The sequence below is a fragment of the Cebidichthys violaceus genome, unplaced genomic scaffold, assembly GCF_023349555.1.
Source record: "Cebidichthys violaceus isolate CVI_PGR_0920_01 unplaced genomic scaffold, fCebVio1.0.p SCAF_12, whole genome shotgun sequence".
Lineage (NCBI taxonomy): Eukaryota > Metazoa > Chordata > Actinopteri > Perciformes > Stichaeidae > Cebidichthys > Cebidichthys violaceus.
The window spans coordinates 17,084,348-17,102,284 of NW_027176285.1; the positions used below are offsets into that span (position 1 = coordinate 17,084,348).

The window sequence follows — 17,937 nt, forward strand, 5'->3', positions numbered from 1 at the left end:
ATCTATCTCTCAGCAGACTCTCTGTCTCTCTCTCTCTCTCTCTCTCTCTCTCTCTCTCAGAATATCTGTCTCTCTGTCTCTCTCTCTCCCTGTCTGTCTCTCTGACTCTCTATCTGTCTCTCAGACTCAGTCTCTCTGTCTCTCTCCCTGTCTGTCTCTCTGTCTCTGAGTTATTTCTGGAGTGTTGAAGTAGGCCACACATTCCTAAGTACCTCTCAGTCGCTGCAGCTGCTGATCACTGAGGATTATTGTGATCCGACCGTCACCAGATCACTTTCTCTGAGCTTCGTTCTGCTGTATTTCTCTCATCCTGGTTTCTATCTCTCAGTCTGTCTCAATGAATGAATGAATGAGTGAATGAGTGAATCTCTACAGAGAGCTGCGTTCAGAGACACTGACTGACTTAGCTCGTCAGCTAGCAGCTTGTTGGACCATGTATTTCATAAAGGAGTTTTGTTTCATTGTGTTTTGAAGAAGCTTGTGATGTGTGTCACGTTACATTTAGTTTGGTGGTTGAGCTGCAGCAATTAATCGTTAGTTAATCAATAGAAAAGTGATGTACTATGAATTAGTTAAACTGTAAACTGAAGACGTCACTTTGGGAAATGATGACACGTTAAAACTTTATTTATCTGGAGGAACTTTACAGAGTGTGAGGAGTCTAAAACATCAGTAAGAATAATCCTAAATATTAACCAGAGTATAACAACACCTGTCACTCTCTTCCTGGTCCCTACTGAGCATGTGCAAACTAGTACCACACACCTGTAGTTAATCTCTGCTGACCCACTTCTTTACAATAATATTACATTATATTAATATTACATAGTGAACAACAACTCTGTTACAATCAGCAGGAGAGCGAGTTAATGTTAGCTGATAGCTGATGGCTGTTAGCTGTTGGCTGTTAGCTGATGGCTGTTAGCTGTTGGCTGTTGGCTGTTGGCTGATGGCTGATGGCTGTTAGCTGATAGCTGATAGCTGTTAGCTGATGGCTGTTAGCTGATGGCTTTTAGCTGATGGCTGTTAGCTGTTGGCTGTTAGCTGATAGCTGATAGCTGATAGCTGTTAGCTGTTAGCTGATGGCTGTTAGCTGATGGCTGATAGCTGATGGCTGTTAGCTGTTGGCTGTTAGCTGATGGCTGTTGGCTGTTGGCTGATGGCTGTTGGCTGTTGGCTGTTGGCTGATGGCTGTTAGCTGATAGCTGATAGCTGTTAGCTGATGGGTGTTAGCTGATGACTGTTGGCTGTTAGCTGATGACTGTTAGCTGATGGCTGTTGGCTGTTAGCTGTGAGCTGATGGCTGTTAGCTGATGGCTGATGGCTGTTAGCTGATAGCTGTTAGCTGATGGCTAAATAAAAAAAGCTCACATGAATATATAATAGATATTAGAGATGAATTATGAGCTGTTTAACTTCCTAACACAAGCTCTAAACACATAATACATTAAAACTACTAATATATATATTTATTGATTTATTATGTGTAATAATATCTGATCTGTGGTCAGTATCAGGAATAAATATATTGTGCGTGAACGTCTCTAGCTTCATATCTACTTTCCATGGTTTCTATGGTTTCACTGTCCATGTGGACTTTATTCAGCCTTCAGAGTTCATCAGCTGATGGTGTGTGTGTGTGTGTGTGTGTGTGTGCGTGTGTGTGTGTGTGTGTGTGTGTGGACTATTTGTGGAGCACAGCTCTGGTTTCTGTCCTAAAGGTCGGGGTTAGAGGACTCTAATCTGTTGATGTGAACCAGAATAAACTTACATTATATGATGAATAAGAACGTGTTAACACATTATTAATATTTACATTATTACAACTACTACTGCTTTTTGTTGTTTTCTTCTTCTTACTTCAGTTGTAAAACTACCCTTCCCACAATGCTTTGAGGGTAGAGTCAGCTGTGGAGATAGGCAACATGATTATTATGAGGTCATCAGCAGTGTGTTGATTTTAGTTTTGGATGTTTCTATGGTGATGTTTATGTCTGCAGCCCAGTGCATCATGGGAGCAGCTTTGTCTGTAGCCCAGTGCATCATGGGAGCAGCTTTGTCTGTAGCCCACTGCATCATGGGAGCAGCTTTGGGTGTAGCCTAGTGCATCATGGGAGCTCTCAGTGGTCCTCTGAGGTGGATTAGACCATAAGCTGCTTCCAGCTCACGTATGATCTTTAGTGTTGAATCCTCCGTGCGACCTCGTTAACAGCTGACTGTGAGGTCATGTGATGAAGATGAAGAGGCTCCTTCCTCTTCATCTTCATCACATGACCTGCTGACGTGACATCACGGTGACACAGACGTCTTTCTATCGTCTCTCAGACAGACAGAAGTGACGGCAGGATGAGCCAATCAGAGAGCAGGAAGACGTGACGTTAACTGTTTATATTCACAGACAATGAAAGATGTTTATTAACATGAACCTCATTGTTTGATAAGGATCATAAAGAATTTTGACCCAGGTGAGAGGGGTGAGACAGGTGTGAGGGGTGAGACAGGAGAAGAGGGGTGAGACAGGTGTGAGGGGTGAGACAATGAGATATGAAGCAGGAGGTCCGGAGTGAGTGATTGTTTCTCTGTAAAACGTGTTCGTCTGATTGTTTGACCTTAATCCGATGTGCATCAGTGTCTCTGATGTTAATCTCATGATGATGTTCTCAGTGTTCTACTTGTTGTGAGATTATAAACTAACAGTTATTATCTGAATATGGATGTATTAAACATAAATATGAATATGAATCTGACGTTAGAAATGAGACATCTCATCAAAACAATGTCCTCACAATATTTAAACAGATTCAATCTCTCATTTTTGTTAACTTTTTTGTTAAAGTTGCATTTAAGGATTATTTTGTTTATTCTGACGATTGTTTTCTCAGTTAATTGTTTTGTCTATAAATTATATTTATTTTTACTTTCATCAAAGGTTAGACTCATTGACATATATGTCACTGTGACGATTCCACGTAATTATATATTTAAGTTTATGTATCATGTTTATACTACCCTTCTTTTCTACAAGTACTTCTGTGTGTATCAGTACTATTATGTGTATTTTTCCTTGAGCGTCAAGGAGTAAAACAATGTCAGAGAAACATCCAATGCGATGTTTTTAAATGTCTTGTATTTACTTAATAATAATATAGTATTTTTTCTTTGAGGCCTTAAACCCTAAACAAAGAGCACCAGTTCTCATGTGAGGCTCACAATGGAACAGGAAGTGAGGTCGGACTGTTTGTGAACGGAGTTTCCTGGAAACAGGAAGACGTCTCTGTCCTTTTATGGCTGCGACTGAACGTCCTTCACTTCTCAGGAATGTAAATGATTCTTCTACCTGCTGATGGAGGAGGGGGAGACATTCCTGCTCCTTGATGTCAGGTTAATGTGTGAGGAGGAGGAGGAGGAGGAGGAGGAATCCGGCTTTGACCTAATTCAGGACACACAGCTGGATGTTTGAGCCGTCAGCTGCTTTCCACTAATGAAAAACACATCTGATTTCCTGCGGTGGGAGAAATATTCACATATTTTACCGCAGTTTAAAAATAATATGACGAAGTGAAAGTGCTGCATTCAAAATCTAAAAGAAAAGTATGAAAGTCAAAGTCCTCAACATACAAACTGTCCTACGTTGTTGATGGAGGAACAGCAGCAGACTGAATTATCAGGTTTATACATCATTTAGCGCTTTTCTTTTTATACATAATTCTCATGTAAAGACAACCGACAGAAGTAAAGACAGAAATAAGTATTCAGACTGTAACTCTGACTATCTCTGACTGTATCTCTGACTGTATTTAGACTGTATCTCTGACTATCTCTGACTGTATCTCTGACTGTATTTAGACTGTATCTCTGACTGTATCTCTGACTGTATTTAGACTGTATCTCTGACTGTATCTCTGACTGTAGCTCTGACTGTATCACTGACTGTAGCTCTGACTGTATTTCTGACTGTAGCTCTGACTGTAGCGCAGACTGTATCTCTGACTGTATTTAGGCTGTAACTCTGACTGTATCTCTGACTGTAGCTCTGACTGTAGCTCTGACTGTATTTCTGACTGTAGCTCTGACTGTATTTAGACTATCTCTGACTGTATCTCTGACTGTATTTAGACTGTAGTTCTGACTGTAACTATGGCTGCATTTAGATTGTAACTCTGACTGTAACTCTGACTGTAACCTGACTGTAACTCTGACTGTAGCTCTGACTGTATTTGACTGTATCTCTGACTGTATTTAGACTGTATCTCTGACTGTATCTCTGATTGTATTTCTGACTGTAGCTCTGACAGTAGCTTAGACTGTATCTCTGACTGTATCTAGACTGTAGCTCTGACTGTATTTAGACTGTAACACTGACTGTAGCTATGGCTGCATTTAGACTGTAACTCTGACTGTAACTCTGACTGTAACCTGACTGTAACCTGACTGTAACTCTGACTGTAGCTCTGACTGTAGCTGTGATTGTATCTGTGACTGTATGTAAACTGAAGCTCAGACTAACAGATACAGTAGCTCTGGCTTCGGCCCAACAGACCAATCGGCTGCAGACATGTGAAGAGAAGTGGAGGATCAATGAGCCTAATAGTTTAAGTGCTGCTGGAGGTCAGGCTGAATGGTTGATTTATTTATTACATTAGAAACAAACCTGCTTCTTATCTTGTTGGTTTAGCACAGAGCAAACATGGCAGCACTGATTCAGACATTTCTCACAGCAGGTCCTCCTGCTTCAACAGTAAACCTGTCTGAGAACATGATCAGACTTTATTCATGTGTGGAGTCAGAGGATAATAAACCGTTATTATGACGTCATGTCTCAGTGTTCAGAGGTGCAGCATGACACCGCACATTTAACTCTTTGACCTAGTTATTATATGTTGTACAATAATCAAACACACAAATCATACCGAAGTCAGAAGCTACTCTGCTAAGCTAGTAACGTTAGCTTGTATCAGAGCTTCTCTATTGTGACTCCATTTAGTTACTGCTGAGGTTTAATAAAATGTATAATTATCTAATTAAGCATGTACAACTGTACAGGCTGCTTATTTGTCTGTTTGTTACAATGGTACATTGTGTTTTCTGTATGTATAATATTTATACAGATATATATAATAATATATATAATTATTATAATTTTTTCCCACAACAAGATCAACACAATTTATTCCCACAGCCCCAAAAAACATGTCCATGATGAACAAGAACAAATACAAAGATGGTGAAACAAAAATGACAACAGTCCAACAGTGTGGCTTAAATAGAGAGACTCTGCGCCCCCTGCTGGTTTCATGTATAAAATAAATATATATATATATATATATATATATATATTTATATTTATATATATATATATATATATATATATATATATATATATATATATATATATATATATGTGATGACGTAAAGCTTGTTGTTTGTTGTTGTTTATCAGCCATAAACCAAACTGTGAGCTGCTGGATGATCAGAATCTGGAATTGATCTGGATCATGATCTAAATCTGGATCATGATGTGCTGTAACTGTAAATGTCTGTCTGACCTCCTGTCTCACTTCCTGTCTGACCTCGTGTCTCACTTCCTGTCTCACTTCCTCTCTGACCTCCTGTCTCACTTCCTGTCTATCTTCCTGTCTCACTTCCTGTCCGTCTGTGTGTTCCAGGTGAGCTGCTGAGTCAGCCGAGACCTGAAGGTCTGACCGAGATCATCTGTCCAAAGAACGGCTCCGAGCGGGTCGACGTGGTCCTGGTCTACCCCCCGACCCCCACCGTGGTCAGCCCCTGTCTCAAGTGATCCGAGGGCCGCCCCCCCCCACCCCCGACCCCCCCTACAGCCTGCTTCCTGTCCCATCACACTGGATCACTGCCTCGTCTGTACGTACATCATCACTTTATTTTATCTGCTCACTGCTCTTTAGAGACCAGAAGAAGAGTTAGAACAGCTGATCACGTGAGTCATCACATGTTTGAGCAGCAGCCAATCAGAGACAAGGATTTTGAGAAATGTACAAATAAGATTTATTAATATTATGTGTGTTTCTCTTTGTGTATGAATTTGAATATTTTCTCCTGTTTGCAGGTTGTTCAGCTCCGATGTCTCTGACGTCTCGATGTCTCTGACGTCTCCGATGTCTCTAATGTCTTGACATCTCCGATGTCTCTGATGTCTCGATGTCTCTGACGTCTCATCATGTGGACATTGAACTGTGTTTGAGGAGCTTGATGAGCACAAACTGTAGCATCAAACGTCTCTTTGCTGACGTACAGCGTCTCTCTAAAAGACATTGAGGACAGAACGTCTCTTTATTGTGAGTCACATTTCTGCCACGTCTCACCTCTGACTTCTTCTGGACTCTAAATATTCAGCGATGTGTGTAAATGTGTGAAAGCATGAAAATACGTCTGATTGAAGAGGACTCACACGTGTAAATAGATATTTGTCTTCTTCTTCTCTTCCTCTGAGAGTCACAGCTACAAGCAGCCGCTTAGCTTAGCTTAGCATAAAGACTGGAAATAGATGGAAACTGCTAGCCTGGTTCTGCTCAACACGTCATGTCTGAAACATTTTAATAATTCATATTTAAACACATAAATAATAGAATATTTCAGAGTTATTGATGCTGCAGTAGATTATGAGTTATTATATTATTTATATGTATCAGACCAGTGTAGAAATACTCCGTTACAAGTCAAATATACTGAAAGTACCAAAAGTAGCGAAACTCATTTTAATAACTTCATATAATCTGCAATAATACATCATTTATTAGTGAATTCATAATAAAAAGTACAATATTTACAGTATAAAATACTCAAGTAAAGTACAAGTACCTCAAAAATATACAAAATAAAGAAAATCTAAAAAGGAAAAAAAGACGAATATAATAAATCCACACGTCACCTGCTTCACTTTGTTTAATTATATATCCACTATTTGTTGTTATTTGGTTTATTCAGCTTTATTATACAGAACCAGACTGCTAACGGTTAGCGAGGCTAAGCTAACCAGATGCTAAGTGACACAGAGGGAGGAGGAGGAGGAGGAGGAGGAGATCCAGGTGTTAGTTTGACTCTAGGCTCTCGTGTGGATGTTTCTCACGTGTAAATAATATCTTTATTTTTGTATGTTCTCTGGTGTTGAGCATGAGTCACTGAGAGAACGTCACCAGCTTTTATATGTAGCCAACAGGAAGTGAACCAAATAAACCAACGACTGCTTTAGTACTTCAGCCTGTGTGTGGTTCGTCCTCTGAGACACTGATCCATCACCGTGTTACACACGTCACTCAGCTGACTTCTGATTATTATGTGTGGTTCATCCTCTGAGACACTGATCCATCACCGTGTTACACACGTCACTCAGCTGACTTCTGATTATTATTACATCATCAGAGAAACAGGAAACAATCAAACAATATTTAAAGATGTCCTCATGTTGATTCTCTGATCCTTTTACTGCTGATGTCATGAATTATGGAACATTAATATTCATAAGCACTTTGAATACTTCTGGTATATTAACGACAACAACGTCATACTTTAAAGAGTAATATATAAATACTGTACACAGAATATTGAGCACAGCTACAGGCTTCAATCAGGTCCTCAGTCCTGTTATCACAATAATAATAATAACCATAATAATAATAATAATAATAATAACAATAACAATAAAACATACTGTATGTGGATTCTATTGGAACTGTAAAAAACTGTTTAAATATTAAAATACATATTAATGTTTATATGAATATGAAACAAAGAACGTATCATTATATTTATATGAATTATATTTGTTCATTAGTTTTTAAATGTAAATGTTTTCTTCACTCTTCATGACTCCAGCTGATGAAGACCAGGAAGAGATCGAGTAAGGGGACCTTGAGTTAAAGGACAGTTCATAGGACCAGAAGTACAAGTACCTTCTGAAAGTGATACAAAATAATAATAGTAATTATTATTGTTGTTGTTGTTGTTGTTGTTGTTGGTGGTGGTAGTACTAGTATTTTTAGTATTTTTAGTATTTTAAGGAAAATAAAAGCAGAAAAATAAAATGAACAATAAAATACAATAAAAATTGAGAAGAATTACATTTTAATAAAACAACATCCTGTTATGTTATATTGTTTTATTGTATTTGACACTATTTGTTAAAAGTTATCAGGGTGGAAGAAGTACACAGATGTTCTACTTAAGTAAAAGTAGTAATACTACAGTGTATAAATACTCTGTTACAAGTAAAAGTACCGCTTTCAAAAGAAATGTTTAAGTAAAAGTATCAGCATCAAAATATACTTGAGGTACCAAAAGTAAAAGTACTCATGATACAGAATAATATATATTATATTTATTATCACTTTAAAGGTACAGCTCATTTTAAAATACTGTGTGTACTGATGGTAGTTTCATCTGTAATAACACATAATGTATTATTATTATTATTAATAATAATAATAACAATAATAATATGATTAATATTATTATTATTAATAATAATAATAATAATATGATTAATATTATTATTATTAATATTATTATTAGTATTATTAATAATCTGAATCCTTAAAGTAACTAAAGCTGTCAGATAAATGTAGTAGAAAGTACATTTACTAAGTAGTAAAATACTCCAGTAAAGTACAAGTACCTCTAAACTGTACTTAAAGACAGTATAAACGTACTTCGTTCCTTCCCCCCCACAGAGAGTCCCGGATGTTGTTCAGGTAACAACAGGTGAGCTATGACGTGTCGGACACCGCCCCCTGCTGTCCGGACGGACTCCCTGCGCTCTGTCACCTCCTCTTCCTGACCACCAGGGGGCGGTGCACCGGAGAGCGGAAGAAGAGGAGCAGCGCTGCTTCCGGCTCTCCCTCTTCCCTCCGCGGCCTCAGAGGTAGGAGAACTGTCCCTCTCACGAAGACCAGGATCTACGTTAAATCTGATCTAAATCTTCACCATCCTCACTTTTTAACTCGCTGCGTTGAGTGAACAACGTTCAAACATGGCGGACGATGTTAGATTTCTGTGTTTGAAGGCGGGAATTACGTTTTAATGTGGTATTTGTGAGGATGCCGGTTTGGAGGCTATCACGTTAGCTGTCCGCCATGTTGGATCCGTCACTGCACCAAACTGCTCTTAAAAACGCTCATTTCTGCTTCACGTGTTCAACGTTTCCTGTAGTTTCTGCTGAACTCTCGAGCTGTTTGCAGACGTTATCTGTGCCGAACTCTAAGCTAACACGAGCTAATGCTAGCAGCAGTCACGAGGAGTCTGTGTATATAGTTACAGTTATTTAAATGAACTAAACCGTCTCTCTGATCCTCCAGATATCTGAAGATGGTCCGCTACTCTCTCGACCCGGAGAACCCGACTAAATGTGAGTAACGTGTTATAGGTTAGCTTGTGTTATAGGTTAGCTTGTGTTAGCAGTTAGCTTGTGTTAGCAGTTAGCTTCTTAGGACACATTTAAAATAAACGTGTAAATAACTCTTTAATGAAAGATCTGAGCTGCTAAATGTTTAAATGTGTTAAAGAGCTGCTGACTGGTTCTAACGGTTCTTTATTGTGTTTTATCTGTTTTATTGCAGCATGCAAGTCGAGGGGCTCCAACCTGCGGGTTCACTTCAAGGTAAGAAGTGTAAACCTAAAGTTATGAACTGATCCTCGTGTTAAACCGTTTAGTTAAACTAAGACTCTTCATCTCTTTAATCTCTTTAAATCTAATAGTTCACGTCGTTCTAACTCGTGTAGTTTTATCACTTTATTGTTTCTATAACTTTACTTCATCTTTAATGAGTTTAATGATCACACACCTAAAATCTACTGATTATATTCATCCTCATTATTATTAAACATAAAGAGGTGTAGAGAGCTGTAGTGCTTTATTAAAGTGTTTAATATCAGTATTCATTTACTTAATATACACATGTATAATATGTGTAATATCTGTGTGTATATAGGTATTATATATATATATATATATATATATATATATATATATATATATATATATATATATATATAGTGTATAATGTAGAGGAGACTATCAGACTGCAGTGATGATTTTTTAGGACACCTTTGATTCTACATGAAGAGGAAATATGAAATCTGAGCGATCTGATCTGAGTCTAGTTCAGTTAAATGAAACATGTTGATGAAGAGGATGATGAAGATGAAACCTTTGTACTGAACGTTAAAGCTGCTTCTGTTTGATTCACGTTTCACTTGTGAGGAGATGAAATCTGTTTCTGTTTTTAATAGAAACGTTCTTTGACTCAATGATCTGATAGACGTGTTGTAACAAGATGAAGACGGCCGATATTACTACATACTGTGTACTGTGTTTATTGAGCAGTACATGAGTTGTGTGTATTCATCGTTTGTGTGGACGCTGGTTTTCTCCACCAGAACACCCGTGAGACGGCTCAGGCCATCAAAGGGATGCACATCCGTAAAGCCAACAAGTACCTGAGAGACGTCATCGTGAAGCACCAGTGCGTCCCGTTCCGTCGCTACAACGGCGGCGTCGGCAGGTGCGCTCAGGTAACGAGGCTCCGTCCACAAAACCACCGGTTAACGAGCCGCCGTGGCGAGTTTTATGACGCCTCTGAAGATGAACGAGTGTTTACGTCTGAGCGGCGTAGAGCTCTGTGCTGCTGGAGGGGCGGAGTCTAACAACTGTTGTTGTTGTTTACAGGCCAAACAGTTCGGATGGACTCAGGGCCGTTGGCCCAAGAAGAGCGCCGAGTTCCTGCTCCACATGTTGAAGAACGCTGAGAGCAACGCTGAGCTCAAGGTACCTGAACGCCTCATCAGCACCGCGTTTAATCGTGAGAGATTCTCCTGTTAACAGACTCTAAAGGTCCCTGAACGCCTCATCAGCAGAGTTTAAGCACGAGATTCTCACATTGTCACTGAATATATATATATTTATTTATTTATTTATTTAATGTGTGTGTGTGTGTGTGTGTGTGTGTGTGTGTGTATAATGTAGAGGAGACTCTATCAGACTGCAGTGATGATTTTTTAGGACACCTTTGATTCTACATGAAGAGGAAATATGAAATCTGAGCGATCTGATCTGAGTCTAGTTCAGTTAAATGAAACATGTTGATGAAGATGATGATGAAGATGATGATGAAGAAACCTTAATATTCATGCTTTCAGTTGTTTACTGAGGAACACTGAAGACGTTTTAATTAGTTCTTAAAAACACAAAAGGTTAAATATTGTCTTCTTCTGTGGTGCTTTAATGGAACCAACCAGCTGTTTGTTATTATTATAGTTATAGATGAATATATTCTTATATTTTATATTTATAGATGAATATATTCTTATTATATTTTATATTTATAGATGAATATATTTTATATTTATAGATGAATATATTATTATATTTATAGATGAATATATTATTATTATATTTTATATTTATAGATGAATATATTTTATATTTATAGATGAATATATTCTTATATTTTATATTTATAGATGAATATATTCTTATTATATTTTATATTTATAGATGAATATATTTTATATTTATAGATGAATATATTATTATATTTTATATTTATAGATGAATATATTCCACTTTCAGTCTTATCTTCAGTTAAACATGTCTTCAGATAAAGTATCTTAACTGTTTTATGTTAAATGTTTAATTGACTCAATGTTTCTATAGTTAAATATAAAACACAAGTGTTACTGTGTGTAGTACTATATACAGTATAAATACACAAAGTGTCTGGAACCACATTAAAATAAGATGTAGACGTGTTTTTAATCTGCTTAAAATCTAACTTCAGACCATCTGGTGTGGTCCTGGTCTCATGTGGTCTGGTCTCTTGTGGCCTGGTCTCTTGTGGTCCTGGTCTCATGTGGTCCTGGTCTTTTGTGGTCTCTTGTGGTCTGGTCTCTTGTGGTCTCATGTGGTCCTGGTATCTTGTGGTCTCATCTCTTGTGGTCCTGGTCTCATGTGGTCTCAGGGTCTGGACGTGGACTCCCTGGTCATCGAGCACATCCAGGTGAACAAGGCCCCGAAGATGAGGAGGCGCACGTATCGAGCTCACGGCCGCATCAACCCGTACATGAGCTCCCCGTGTCACATCGAGATGATCCTCACGGAGAAGGAGCAGATCGTCCCCAAACCAGAGGAGGAGGTGGCCCAGAAGAAGAAGGTAGGAGGGGGAGGGGCAGGGGGATGAGCCTCTGTGCTGCACTGATGACACCTTAGGACACCTTTGATGAACATGAAAACAAAGTGTTTAGATCTGAGCAGCTCGTAGTACTAGTACCTCGTACTTGTACTAGTACCTCGTACTAGTACCTGGTAGCTCCTGTCTGCTGGTTTCTAACCCTGAGTTTTGTCTGCAGGTCTCACAGAAGAAGCTTAAGAAGCAGAAGCTGATGGCCCGAGAGTAGAAATGAATAAAACACGTCTTGTTCTGAACGTCGTCTCTGTTGCTTTACTGTTTAATATTCATGTTTAATATTCATCACTTCATCTTACAAATCATTTAGTTTGTTTTATGTTAAAATCATCATTTACTTTTTGATTTATTTGCTCAACCCTGAAAATATCAGAAAAATGGTGAAATCAAAAGTTTTTACATGAAAACATCTTTGAACTCTTTTAAACTTCAATAGATTCTGAATAAACTATGATTCTATAAACTGTTTATAATAAAATCATAATATTTATAACAAACTGACGTCACTGAAGCTGTCAGAATATGAATGAAAAGAGAGTACTCAAGTACCTCACATGTGTACTGGAGTATATTGATATACACGTCTCTTCTAGTCTCATGTCAACGTGTCTTTGATGAAGACACTAAACCCCAGAATGTCTCCTGTAGCTGCGTCTACAGGAGACATTCTGGATAAAAGTAATGTACTCAAGTATAGTACAAGTACCTCACACATGTACTCAAGTATAGTACAAGTACCTCACATGTGTACTCCAGTACAGTACTACTGCCTCATACTTGTACTCTAGTACAGTACGACCGCCTCATACTTGTACTCTAGTACAGTACGACCGCCTCATACTTGTACTCTAGTACAGTACGACCGCCTCATACTTGTACTCTAGAACAGTACGACCGCCTCATACTTGTACTCTAGTACAGTACGACCGCCTCATACTTGTACTCTAGAACAGTACGACCGCCTCATACTTGTACTCTAGTACAGTACGACCGCCTCATACTTGTACTCTAGAACAGTACTACCGTCTCATACTTGTACTCTAGAACAGTACGACCGCCTCATACTTGTACTCTAGAACAGTACGACCGCCTCATACTTGTACTCTAGAACAGTACGACCGCCTCATACTTATACTCTAGTACAGTACTACCGCCTCATACTTGTACTCTAGTACAGTACGACCGCCTCATACTTGTACTCTAGAACAGTACGACCGCCTCATACTTGTACTCTAGAACAGTACTATCGTCTCATACTTGTACTCTAGAACAGTACTACCGCCTCATACTTGTACTCTAGAACAGTACGACCGCCTCATACTTGTACTCTAGAACAGTACGACCGCCTCATACTTGTACTCTAGTACAGTACGACCGCCTCATACTTGTACTCTAGAACAGTACGACCGCCTCATACTTGTACTCTAGAACAGTACGACCGCCTCATACTTGTACTCTAGTACAGTACTACCGCCTCATACTTGTACTCTAGTACAGTGCGACCGCCTCATACTTGTACTCTAGAACAGTACTACCGCCTCATACTTGTACTCTAGAACAGTACGACCGCCTCATACTTGTACTCTAGAACAGTACTACCGCCTCATACTTGTACTCTAGAACAGTACGACCGCCTCATACTTGTACTCTAGAACAGTACGACCGCCTCATACTTGTACTCTAGAACAGTACGACCGCCTCATACTTGTACTCTAGAACAGTACGACCGCCTCATACTTGTACTCTAGTACAGTACGACCGCCTCATACTTGTACTCTAGAACAGTACGACCGCCTCATACTTGTACTCTAGTACAGTACGACCGCCTCATACTTGTACTCTAGAACAGTACGACCGTCTCATACTTGTACTCTAGAACAGTACGACCGCCTCATACTTGTACTCTAGAACAGTACGACCGCCTCATACTTGTACTCTAGAACAGTACGACCGCCTCATACTTGTACTCTAGAACAGTACGACCGCCTCATACTTGTACTCTAGTACAGTACGACCGCCTCATACTTGTACTCTAGTACAGTACGACCGCCTCATACTTGTACTCTAGAACAGTACGACCGCCTCATACTTGTACTCTAGAACAGTACGACCGCCTCATACTTGTACTCTAGAACAGTACGACCGCCTCATACTTGTACTCTAGAACAGTACGACCGCCTCATACTTGTACTCTAGAACAGTACTACCGCCTCATACTTGTACTCTAGAACAGTACGACCGCCTCATACTTGTACTCTAGTACAGTACGACCGTCTCATACTTGTACTCTAGAACAGTACGACCGCCTCATATTTGTACTCTAGAACAGTACTATCGTCTCATACTTGTACTCTAGAACAGTACGACCGCCTCATACTTGTACTCTAGAACAGTACTACCGCCTCATACTTGTACTCTAGTACAGTACGACCGCCTCATACTTGTACTCTAGAACAGTACGACCGCCTCATACTTGTACTCTAGAACAGTACGACCGCCTCATACTTGTACTCTAGTACAGTACTACCGCCTCATACTTGTACTCTAGTACAGTACGACCGCCTCATACTTGTACTCTAGAACAGTACGACCGCCTCATACTTGTACTCTAGAACAGTACTACCGCCTCATACTTGTACTCTAGAACAGTACGACCGCCTCATACTTGTACTCTAGAACAGTACGACCGCCTCATACTTGTACTCTAGAACAGTACGACCGCCTCATACTTGTACTCTAGAACAGTACGACCGCCTCATACTTGTACTCTAGAACAGTACGACCGCCTCATACTTGTACTCTAGAACAGTACGACCGCCTCATACTTGTACTCTAGAACAGTACGACCGCCTCATACTTGTACTCTAGTACAGTACGACCGCCTCATACTTGTACTCTAGAACAGTACGACCGCCTCATACTTGTACTCTAGTACAGTACGACCGCCTCATACTTGTACTCTAGTACAGTACGACCGCCTCATACTTGTACTCTAGAACAGTACGACCGCCTCATACTTGTACTCTAGAACAGTACGACCGCCTCATACTTGTACTCTAGAACAGTACGACCGCCTCATACTTGTACTCTAGAACAGTACGACCGCCTCATACTTGTACTCTAGAACAGTACGACCGCCTCATACTTGTACTCTAGAACAGTACGACCGCCTCATACTTGTACTCTAGTACAGTACGACCGCCTCATACTTGTACTCTAGAACAGTACGACCGCCTCATACTTGTACTCTAGAACAGTACGACCGCCTCATACTTGTACTCTAGAACAGTACGACCGCCTCATACTTGTACTCTAGAACAGTACGACCGCCTCATACTTGTACTCTAGTACAGTACGACCGTCTCATACTTGTACTCTAGAACAGTACGACCGCCTCATACTTGTACTCTAGAACAGTACTATCGTCTCATACTTGTACTCTAGAACAGTACTACCGCCTCATACTTGTACTCTAGAACAGTACGACCGCCTCATACTTGTACTCTAGAACAGTACTACCGCCTCATACTTGTACTCTAGTACAGTACGACCGCCTCATACTTGTACTCTAGAACAGTACGACCGCCTCATACTTGTACTCTAGAACAGTACGACCGCCTCATACTTGTACTCTAGTACAGTACTACCGCCTCATACTTGTACTCTAGTACAGTACGACCGCCTCATACTTGTACTCTAGAACAGTACGACCGCCTCATACTTGTACTCTAGAACAGTACGACCGCCTCATACTTGTACTCTAGAACAGTACTACCGCCTCATACTTGTACTCTAGAACAGTACTACCGCCTCATACTTGTACTCTAGAACAGTACGACCGCCTCATACTTGTACTCTAGAACAGTACGACCGCCTCATACTTGTACTCTAGAACAGTACGACCGCCTCATACTTGTACTCTAGAACAGTACGACCGCCTCATACTTGTACTCTAGAACAGTACGACCGCCTCATACTTGTACTCTAGAACAGTACGACCGCCTCATACTTGTACTCTAGAACAGTACGACCGCCTCATACTTGTACTCTAGAACAGTACGACCGCCTCATACTTGTACTCTAGTACAGTACGACCGCCTCATACTTGTACTCTAGTACAGTACGACCGCCTCATACTTGTACTCTAGAACAGTACGACCACCTGACGTGATGACGTGAGATGACCAGCAGAGGGCGCTGCTGCTCCTCCGAGTCACGATAGAGACGAACATTAAAACAATATTCATAGTTTAATATCTAACACAACACAGTTATTATATTTTACTAAGATAATTAATACATATTTTAAACAGTCTGTTTATATCTGAAAATAATGATTTATTTTAACTATTAAACAGATTTAACCAAAGAGTTGATCAATGACTTTATGATCAACTGATTATCTCATTATATTATGAGTCATTATATTATTAGTTATTATATTATTAGTCATTATATTATTAGTTATATTATAAGTCATTATATTATAACTCATATTTTATTATTAGTTATTATATTATAAGTCATATTATAAGTCATTCTATTTTATTATTAGTTATTATATTATAAGTCATATTATAAGTCATTCTATTTTATTATTAGCTATTATATTATAAGTCATATTATAAGTCATTCTATTTTATTATTAGTTATTATATTATAAGTCATATAAGTAATTCTATTTTATTATTAGTTATTATATTATAAGTCATATTATAAGTCATTCTATTTTATTATTAGTTATTATATTATAAGTCATATAAGTCATTCTATTTTATTATTAGTTATTATATTATAAGTCATATAAGTCATTCTATTTTATTATTAGTTCTTATATTATAAGTCATTATATTATGACTGTTGAATGAACCCTGACTGGTTTTATATTTATATTTATACATATATGTAGTTTTATCTACAACAATGCTTCATCGTTTATGATCTTATTTCATGTTTTAATTATGACTCCAGATGTTTAATTATAACTGATGAGTAGAAGTATAAAAACACTGTACAAGTACCTCAAATCTGTACCTCAGTACAATACTGTAGCTGTATACTGTACGTATATGTAATGTTGATGTGTATTAGTACACATATAAATATACAGAAGACTTGATGTAATCCCAGTGATTAAATCAAGTTTCAGTGTGAAATAATAAAAACATAATTATTATTACGTTAACTATTCAATAATTCAGTCGTTTGTATTTTATCCTGTCCGTCAGAATCATTGTACGACATGATTCTTCTTTGTGTTTTAAATCAGCTGACGGTGCGTTCAAAGTCTTTGATGTTTTTTTTATAAAGATGTTCGGTCTGTTTTATTTAAATCTTTATGATCTGAACCACATTCAGAGAAAATATTTTTTTTTAGAGTTTAACAGATTAATCTTTAGATTAAAGAACGTTTAGGCCTCAGAAATAACAAATAAATAAATAACTGATTTTCTATCTTTGTGTTTTAGAATGAACATTTAAAGACTCGTGACTGTAAGAATGAAACCAGATGTTACATTTTACATCTTAACCAGAATTAAAGAATCATCACATGAAAATTAATGTGAAAAAAATAAATGGTTCTTCTTCTCTGAACAAATAAAGGTAGAATCAACGGACCGCGACCACCGGCGAGGTGAGGTTAAATAACAGACGAGTTAAATAAACAGACGAGTTAAATAAACAGACGAGTTAAATAAAGTAGATGAGTTAAATAAATAAACGT

General features: G+C 38.5%; 2 protein-coding genes and 3 non-coding genes across 5 annotated transcripts in view; all 5 read left to right on the forward strand.

Moving 5' to 3' along the window:
- The window catches only part of mfhas1 (multifunctional ROCO family signaling regulator 1), a 15,078-nt gene extending 7,851 nt beyond the window's left edge, over nucleotides 1–7,227 (forward strand). Inside the window, exons 2-3 of the mRNA XM_068706848.1 lie at nucleotides 5,667–5,877; nucleotides 6,083–7,227. Coding sequence (XP_068562949.1) covers nucleotides 5,667–5,797 — 131 coding nt within the window. The 3' untranslated portion in view covers nucleotides 5,798–5,877; nucleotides 6,083–7,227. The remainder of the gene's footprint in view (nucleotides 1–5,666; nucleotides 5,878–6,082) is intronic.
- A 1,623-nt stretch (nucleotides 7,228–8,850) lies between these two features.
- On the forward strand, nucleotides 8,851–12,451 carry rpl17 (ribosomal protein L17). Its single transcript, XM_068706849.1, has 7 exons — nucleotides 8,851–8,893; nucleotides 9,327–9,376; nucleotides 9,588–9,628; nucleotides 10,408–10,542; nucleotides 10,697–10,795; nucleotides 11,988–12,179; nucleotides 12,376–12,451. The coding sequence occupies exons 2-7, from the start codon at nucleotides 9,337–9,339 to the stop codon at nucleotides 12,421–12,423; spliced, it is 555 nt and encodes a 184-aa protein (XP_068562950.1). The 5' UTR covers nucleotides 8,851–8,893; nucleotides 9,327–9,336; the 3' UTR covers nucleotides 12,424–12,451.
- LOC137869423 (small nucleolar RNA SNORD58) lies at nucleotides 10,051–10,116 on the forward strand. Its single transcript, XR_011102279.1, has one exon. It is a non-coding gene; the product is annotated as a small nucleolar RNA SNORD58 (small nucleolar RNA).
- Nucleotides 11,010–11,075, forward strand: LOC137869424 (small nucleolar RNA SNORD58). The gene has a single exon (XR_011102280.1). It is a non-coding gene; the product is annotated as a small nucleolar RNA SNORD58 (small nucleolar RNA).
- LOC137869422 (small nucleolar RNA SNORD58) lies at nucleotides 12,216–12,281 on the forward strand. Its single transcript, XR_011102278.1, has one exon. It is a non-coding gene; the product is annotated as a small nucleolar RNA SNORD58 (small nucleolar RNA).
- Nucleotides 12,452–17,937: the final 5,486 nt, after the last annotated feature.